This window comes from Silene latifolia, chromosome 2 (genome assembly GCF_048544455.1).
Source record: "Silene latifolia isolate original U9 population chromosome 2, ASM4854445v1, whole genome shotgun sequence".
NCBI classification, from domain to species: Eukaryota; Viridiplantae; Streptophyta; class Magnoliopsida; order Caryophyllales; family Caryophyllaceae; genus Silene; species Silene latifolia.
In genome coordinates this window covers 48,196,184-48,204,788 of record NC_133527.1, presented here as the reverse complement: position 1 = coordinate 48,204,788, position 8,605 = coordinate 48,196,184, and the positions used below count along the sequence as shown (strand labels likewise).

Sequence of the window (8,605 nt, the reverse complement as noted above, 5' to 3'; positions counted from 1 at the left end):
ATGGGAGCTATGCTAACACAAACAGTCAACGACGACGAACGAGCTATCTACTACATCAGTAAAAAGTTCATCAAATACGATCACCTCTATGAACCCACGACACCTTAGTGTTTCCATTTAATTGTCTACATCTTCTTTTGTTGTCTTAATCTCATTAGTTTAATTTAAATCCAAAACCTTATTAATTGTAACACTCGCAAAAATTGAGATAGACAGACTTAGAACCCAAATACTCACCGTCCCATGGATCGACTGCGACTTACCAGTTGCTAGTTGTTTGTCGGATTTATAAATGTGTTTGATTTAGCTGTTAACGACGCGACAAATCAAAATGGCGCCGTTGCCGGAGACAGTGTTATGTGATTAAGTTCTTGTTTGTTTGTCTATTTTAATTGTGCTTTAACCTTGAAGAACTTGATGATGATGCTTAGGATGCTTTGTGGTCATTGGAACGAGTGTTGGCATTGTGTCGAGAGTCTAACTTGAGTTTGATAGCTGTGACACTTAGACTTATTTACGCCTCTGTTATGGTTTTGAGACTTGTAGTTTGAGATTTTGGTGTGTACATATATCTTTAAACCTTAAACTCTTTTTATCTATTGTATAATTGTTGTTTTAATACATGACTTTGGGTAACCAACGGAGTAACGCCCCAATTTACCTTTGCCGGGTAAATGGGGGTGTACTTTTCTATTGGAGAGCCAATCTCACTTACTCCCTCCCCAGTCAACTCCAATCGATAGTTATATTTTCTGTACCTTTCCTCTCAATATATAAAATACTCCCTCCAATTCACAATAAACCCCCCTATTTCCTTTTTCGGTTATTCACAATAACCTCCCTATTTCCTTTTTTGGTAAGTGTTTGTGTGGTCCAAATTTAATTATATGATGGGGTAGTGTGTTTCCTTAATTTTTGTGCTAAAATGAAATGAGAGGTTTATCGTGAATTGGAGGGAGTAAAATATATTGTGAGATTTTGTTTTAAAACTGACGCATATATATACACTGAGCAGTGAGCAATCTGAAAGTTGAGATGTTTGATGACATGTTGTTACGTTACATATTTACAACTAAACTTAAGATCTTGATCCAACTCCAACCTCATTTCTCCCAACATTCTCCCCTCTTACTTTCAATCTAGAAATGCAACCTCCTCACACTTCAAGGAGATTTTCATTATTTGGGTTTGGGGAATCAAGCACCCAACAACAACAACCCAGAAGCTCAATTGATCAAATTAGGGTTTCAAATAGGGATGAATTACCCCCTTTTTTGAAGATTGAAACTGACAAGAATGTTTATAGGCCTGGGGATGAGGTTCTCATCACTATTCAGATTCAATCCCCTTCTTCCAATTCCCAGGAGATTAAATCCAGATCCCTTTTGGTTGAAAGACTTAGTTTTGAGCTCAAAGGGGTTGAGAAGCTTGATACTCAATGGTTTTCCACTCTAAAACCGATACCCGGTTCTAAACAAAGGAGAGGTTTGCCTTTTCCCTACCCCTTTCATGCTTTCTTTTTTAATACTACAAATGATGTTGAATGTCGAATACGGGTACCTCACTTAACTTCTCTACAAAGTGCCAATTGCTTTCATATCCTAAACCTTATAGGAGCACTGCTGTAATGGCTATGTAGATACCAAGATAGGGGGCTACAATATGTATTAGTAATATTTGGGAGTGACTAGTACTCGAAGCTACGGCCAAATTATAGATTGAAAATTTTAGAGGACGACTTAGTAATGCAGACCCTAGAAAAATATCCACTCTTCTTTTTGTTGTCAAGTATCAGTCATTTCAAGTTATTCTCAATGCAATTTTGATCTTGGGTTGTCTGAAAACAACCTGTTTGTGTAGTTAACACATTTGTAAGGTCGTTTACATCTGACCCCCCTTACACCACAATTTATAGGAGCCCTAGAGGCACTAGGGTAATGTCGTTGTTGTGAAATTGTTTGAGTCTCCTTGCTAACGTTGCATCTAGAGTATTTATTCCTCTTATTTTTCTAGTTGTGATCTTCATTTTGTGGTATTTCTCTCGTGTATGTAAATGTTTTTACATGTAAACTAATAGGAAGGTGGAAAGCCGGAAGAGTGGTTAGTTGCAAACTGTGTTATTCCCCCCCCTTTTTTTTTTTAAAAAAAAAGCATTATTTTGTTTTTCAGGGGAGAATGTGTTCTTGGATTGCTCCGCAACATCATTGGTCTCAAATCAGATCATTTCATCCGGGGACTCTAAGAAGTGTGAGTTAATTTCTTTAATTGTGCCACTCCATTCCCATATTCAGATACACAAGATGCTGTGTTAGTGTGTGTTGGTAGGTTTTGATCTTATTTGAACACGTCCTTTTTCCTTTATGTACCGAGTATTCTTTTGCTGAATGCCCTTTTGGTTAAACATAAAATCATAGGCTCATGTTGCGTTAGAACTTTTGTGTTGTTTAGCTATTAGCCTCTTAGAATCTTTGATGAGTTTGATTAAGGGGATAAAGTTGGCTGAGGGACAACCGTTTTGTCCTTCTGGTTGGTGAACAGTGATAGTAGGAGGCTAGGAGCCTCATAAGGTAAATTAAGGATATAAATCTAGTTCTAGGAGCCTTTGTTTGAAGTTCCAGTGATCTGATCACATTTTATATATTGGCATTTCGCATTTATGTATCAAACTATTACATGTATTTCTTTTCACTGGCGCCTTATTTATACATAATTGGAGGGGGTGAAGAGCCCTAATGTGTCTAGTCCTTCAACCTGAAACAACCTCTCTACACTTTACACAAAAGGGATGATGCTCCCACGCCCGGCCTGCCTTACCTTGCCCTGTGCCCCGGGGCCTTTGCGACACTGTGGTAATGATTTGAATAAAAGCCAAGCAGAGCTGGTTTATTTCAATGGTTGTGAGCAAGTTTTTTCTTTTATTATTATTATATATCTGCATTGAAGTGCTCTCTCTGCTCCACCTTTATTGGCCTCTTTTGAATGTTGTGGTCAAACATTGTTGATTTTGACCAATACCTTTTGCATATAGACAACACCTACATCTTTTTTAAATGAAATTTTGTAAATTATTTTTATGGTAAATTGAACTAGACCAAGTTTAAATTGTAATCCTAAATATATTTATATTAGTCTTTTTTGTCCAAACTTAGTATATATGTAGATTACCCAACCTCACCTGCCACTTGCATTTTGCTCATCAGGAAGTTGTTTTTGCAGATGTTGTTCGAACTGTTCTGCCGAGCAGTATACCACCATCTTACAGGGGTACAACGATTCGATACTTTTACTATGTTAGAACTGCTTTATCAGGACAATGGTTGATACTGGAAAGTGGTCATTCCAATAGAGATTTGGTTAAAAATATCACTGGCCTGGTCAGTCTCTCTTCTTCAAGCTGTCTCTCTCTTTTCATCTATCCTTTTCATTTGTTCCTTCCTGTTTTAAATTTTACCTCGTCTTTCTTAATCCTTTATCCTTCATAGCCTTTAAGTGTTCTAAAATAGTCCGAGGTAATTGTAATTTAAATTAAAAGGCAATTGCTTACTGCGAGAATTGTCACAAATTTTAGGTCTTAAAAGCTTAGTTCCGTGATTTATCTTACTTTCAATTGAATAATAATGTACTCAAATTCAAATAAAATCCAATTCTATTTCTATTATACGATAAATATAATAGAAATTGTGAACTCTAAATAGAAAAAAAAATAAAATATTAAATATAGAGGAAAACTTTTGTTGGATTGGCACTACAAAAAAAGTACAGGACTATTGTCATTAATTTGGAGTATCACGATCCACGTAGAGCAATCGAGCGTTTCCTCAAAACAAATGTATATGTTCTCACTTTCTGTCTGCCTTATTTATTTTAGCTTTAACTCGAGAATAATCTTTAGATGGAAACACAGAATACATATACATGTATTGGCTGCAATTTTATTGATTTCCATAAGCAGTCTTTCTTTCCTAATAGCAGATCATAGGTTCATTGTCTTCATAGTTGCTTTGAGGATTATGCAGTTGGAAACATGTTCAATTATTCATTAAGATAGACGTCACCATATACCTTCTAATTGTCAATCTTAAAGCCTTTTAAGATAGAAAAGATTGATACTCTGGTTGCCAGAAGATTATTAGATATGTAGCACATATTGGTTGTGTGGTATTCATTTTGGCAAACTTCATGTGCAGGAAGCTCGTGTTCCTTTGCAAATATGGGTTACACAACAGGGGAATGGGTTGGTAAATGAAGAAAGTCAACCTGATGGTAGGCTTGTACTCAATGCTGCTTTGGAATATGTGCATTGTGGAATAAAGCAACATGACTAACTGAACTCTCAATGCTTCTCGTATTGTGTATTAGCTGAGTGTCGATGCATTTTACTGTGCAGTTTTCATAATGGTCATTTGAAAACGACCTTTATGTGTTAAGCACACAGGGTAAGATTGCGTATATCTAATCACCGTTACGCCATTGAAGTATTGGGGTGGGGATGATGATGATGATGTTGTGAAATTAATGTCTTGTTAGTTGGCTTATTTTTTTAAAAAAAAAAAAATGAAAATCATGCTGATGATAATTCATTTGTGCTCGGATTTTAAAAAAATGGAAATATGTGATTCCTCTTTATAAGAAGATAACCTTTCCATTGCAAAAAAAAACAAATTGGGAGTTCCAAAGTCATGAACCATCATATCTGAATTTCTGCCCTAGATAGAAAAGTTACTGCCCTTATAAGAAAATGTTTGACGAGTTTGCGCATACGCAAAAACTTTCAAATAATTTAATGATTGGTTGTTTTTAGGTATTGTTCCTAGCCAGACCATCCAAACAGATATCTATTGGAAAGAGTTGGATGAGGATTCTGAGTGGGTAAGCTGCTCTTACTTGTCTTTACTGTTACTTCCTCTGTTCCAATAAATTGTACCACGTATATGTATTCCATTTTGGGCCGTTACATTTCATTGAATACGTTTCTAATTTTTAATCAAGTTGTAAGCTTAGAAATGTGGCCAAATTGCCCTTGCTTTTAATTTACCCACCCCCTATTTACTCAAACCCACTTCCTTCACCTCACCCCCAAGTCCCAAACCACCTTCACCCACAACTGACAACTGCCGGACAACCTTTGCCAGCACCAAGCACCACTGACATCCCCTCCCACCCCTGACAACACCTTGGCCTCCCCTTCCCTCACTGGCTTCGAGGCAGCTCGGCTTTCTGCACCAGCTGTATCCCTATCACTGACATCTCCAAAAAACCTGACCAACCTTACTCCACAACTTTCGCCGCCCTCCACCCTAACCCACCTACAGCACGTTTGATGCCCCTCCACTCCATTGTCCTCAGCCTCCAACTAGCTATTGGAACAGAAGAAGTATTATTTTGTTTAATATTTAGTTTTGTGGAATCACTGGTCCCTTTCCTTTGGTTTAGCTTAGATTCCTCATGGCTCAACTATAAGACATTTCTTTTGTGTGTTGATGCAACATTTTTTAAAGGCTAGGGCCAATGATTTATTTGATGGAGCTGAAGAAGGCTACGATAGCTCAAGAGATGAAATTTCATCTCTTTCTTCGTATAATCCTTCAAGAGAAAATCTTCAGAAGGCTTTTGGCAGTTCACTATCTCTGCAAGGATCAGTGTCAAGGTCTTTTAGAGAACCCTTGCATGCAGAAGCTGATGAAGTCCTATATAATTCAAGTGGAGGTGAGTAAAGCTGCCGAGTTAAATAATTCTCAGCGTGAGATTAGTGTGTACTCCTTCCGTTTCTCATTAATCTTCATATAGTTTGAAACTTAAACCTAAAAAAGTCAAACAAGAAGATTAATGTGAAACGCAGCGAGTAGTTTGTTTAATTGAATTGATCTATCTAAGCAATATTCTTTCTTACTGCCAGATATTTTATCTTCCAGCAGTCCTCCAAACGTTGTCATACCAAGTCCACAAAAAAGATACACAAAATCATTTTCTAGAGGCGATGATGAAAACAGAGCGTCTTCATTTGTAGGAACAACTGAATCTACTGCATGTAATTGTCATCTTTTTCTCGTCTCTTATTTTTCGGTCTAGCAAAATATTTTTTATTCAGAGACCAATTTAGCTATGCTACATTCTAATTAGATGTAACATTTTCTGCAGCAGAAGGCTACATTCGAGGTAGATCTTACAATATCAAGCTTGATGATCAAGTTCTTCTCAGATTTTCACCCATGAAGTCGGATTCAAATTATTTTTTCAGTGATACGGTAAATTTCAGAAATTTGCCACTCTGGAGATCTGTTTGATGTCACATTTTTCAACGCGGTTTAACATTTTGGTGACAGATAGGAGGGACACTTACGTTCTTTCGTGAAGAAGGAACAAGGAGGTGCCTTGAGGTATCATCTCTTCCCATATCTAAAAGATCATTAGAGGAGGCTGCAGACAAGTTCAATATTCTTGAGGTGCTTAACAATTGTCTTTTATTCTAGGTCTCAATTACATTAGAGATCTCAGAGACTATAAGTCGAAGTTTTGTGCACCCATCTCGGAGAAACTCCCCTACAATTACGAAGGTAAAGGTGTTTGCATTAAGTTGGCCACTATTGCATGAAGGGACTTGATGTTTATTCTCCCTTTATTATCTGTTTTTTACTTAATTCGTAGCTGTCTTTAAGTATCCGACAAGTTGGTCTGGAGAATCTTGACATATGTAAGTGAAAATTGGATTGGACGAGAAGTTACAGAACATTGTTAGTTTTGTAATGTCAATTCTGCATAACTAGTAAATTGCTCTGATCTGAGCTGTAAGTGATTAATTTTGTTTCGTTTCACTTTTTCTGTGATACTGTGTTGTAAATTTAACTTGTTTGTAATCTGAATGTTAATAGGTTCACAGTGATCATCATGAGGTTGTTGCTGACATAGTCCAGACTAGCTTTCTTTTCTCTGTTCCCATGGATGGGCCTATGTCTTTTGCAACTCCTCACGTATCTGTTCAATGGGCTTTGCGGTTTGAGTTCTTCACCACGCCAAGGAATATCGACTGGACTAGGTAGGGTTTTCTTTGACTTGTTTTTCCAAGGATTGCCTACTGGATCAGCAAACCTGTTGTCGAATGAAGCAATATAAAAAGTAGAAGAGAGAACAAGTTTGTAAATGAAGCAAGAAAGAAGTAAAATACTGGCTGACTTGAATAAGTACTCTGTTAGTTAAGCAAGAGTTTGTATCTGTTTAGGACGAACACACATACTTATAGAAGGTGCTGCATAGATGTAAAATCTCAAATTATTTACCCCAATACCCTGTAAAGGGTATTATATAATGAGATTTGGGAAAATAGCATATGTTTTCAATTTGAAGTGTAAAACCATCTTACAACAAATTTTTTGCCCTTGCACTAACATATCTGGAAGGGTGAAATGAATTTAGAAGGAGACGAGCTGTTTCTTCAGGTTTTTATTTTATGAATGAGCCGGTGCTCTTGTTTGAGTGATTAACCTTCAATTTTATATATATATATTTTTTTTTTTCACGAAAATTGGTTCTTTTGAAAACAAAAATAACCTTGTATGCTATAGCAGAAAAGAAAAACAAAGGCCATACCATATGATCTTGGGATGATGGAGCGATGTTAATATTCTCTCATTTGTTTTTATTTTGGTTGCACGAATACTTACAGGTACGAGCATCCCCTTCTAGTGGACGGAAGGGACAAATGTGAGTGGTGTCTTCCAATCATTGTGCACTCCCCTGCTGCTACCAGTCACTCCAAAACCCGGAAGAACCCGTCATTCGAACCTCTTTGGGCACGTGACTGAAGGTAGCTCTCAAGTATTTTCATGCAAATATCTCTCCATTTTCGTCATTTCCTCCATTATAGTTTTAACTTTTAACAGGTCTAATTGTGCCACTTCTTTTGTTTTGTCGTGATTCATGATGACTGAAACATCTCTCATACACACTGCCATCTTCAACGTTTCTTTAATTATTTTTCCCTGCTCAGATTCTGAGTCACCGCAGCAACTAGAACACGGAGATCGGCCAGCAGTATGACTTATGTGGTTTGCCAAATAAGAGTCTGAATGTTTTGTGTATTCAGTTATTACTAGCTGTTACTCAAATTTTAGGGCATACTGCAAAAATGTGCTGTTTAGAACTGTCGAATGAAAAAGGAACCTAATTGTTGTATGTGCCTGTATTCTTTATCACCATTTTTTCACAACTCTCTGCTCATACACTACATTTTTGTTTTGATATACTTGCCGATTCTGTCATTTTTTCTCTTTATCCTCTCATTTCTCAACCCACTTAGAGAGAAACAAGAAAGAATAAAAAACCTAAAAAAAAAAAAAGAAAATTGCCAATAATACTGAAATCCCTTCATCGCCGCCAATCACCGACCCCTCCCTTCCCCCCTCCTGCATCGGCACCCTCCCCGCCACCCTCCCAGTGCTGCCGACCACCCCTGACCACCCCCATCCTTGCGCTGAACACCCCTCCTTGCACTCGACCCATATGCGTACGTCTGTTACACCACCGATTACGGATGTGCGCTGTGTTGCCTGGTGAAGAACATGGAGTTTGTGTTGGTGGAGATAATGCGGGGATGATGAAATAGCGAGGG

General features: G+C 37.5%; 1 protein-coding gene across 3 annotated transcripts; it reads left to right on the top strand.

Moving 5' to 3' along the window:
• The first annotated feature begins 996 nt into the window (after positions 1-996).
• On the top strand, positions 997-8,203 carry LOC141642710 (uncharacterized). 3 transcript variants are annotated; one of them, XM_074451586.1, is made up of 13 exons: positions 997-1,485; positions 2,170-2,247; positions 3,217-3,374; positions 4,188-4,263; positions 4,802-4,869; positions 5,499-5,706; positions 5,897-6,028; positions 6,139-6,245; positions 6,324-6,377; positions 6,471-6,554; positions 6,870-7,033; positions 7,661-7,801; positions 7,985-8,203. In XM_074451586.1, the coding sequence occupies exons 1-12, from the start codon at positions 1,146-1,148 to the stop codon at positions 7,797-7,799; spliced, it is 1,608 nt and encodes a 535-aa protein (XP_074307687.1). In that variant the 5' UTR covers positions 997-1,145; the 3' UTR covers positions 7,800-7,801; positions 7,985-8,203. The 3 variants fall into 3 exon arrangements, with proteins under 3 accessions (XP_074307687.1, XP_074307685.1, XP_074307686.1); XM_074451585.1 differs by having other exon boundaries at positions 1,033-1,485; positions 7,878-8,203; XM_074451584.1 differs by having other exon boundaries at positions 1,017-1,485; positions 7,661-8,203.
• The last annotated feature ends 402 nt before the right edge of the window (positions 8,204-8,605 follow it).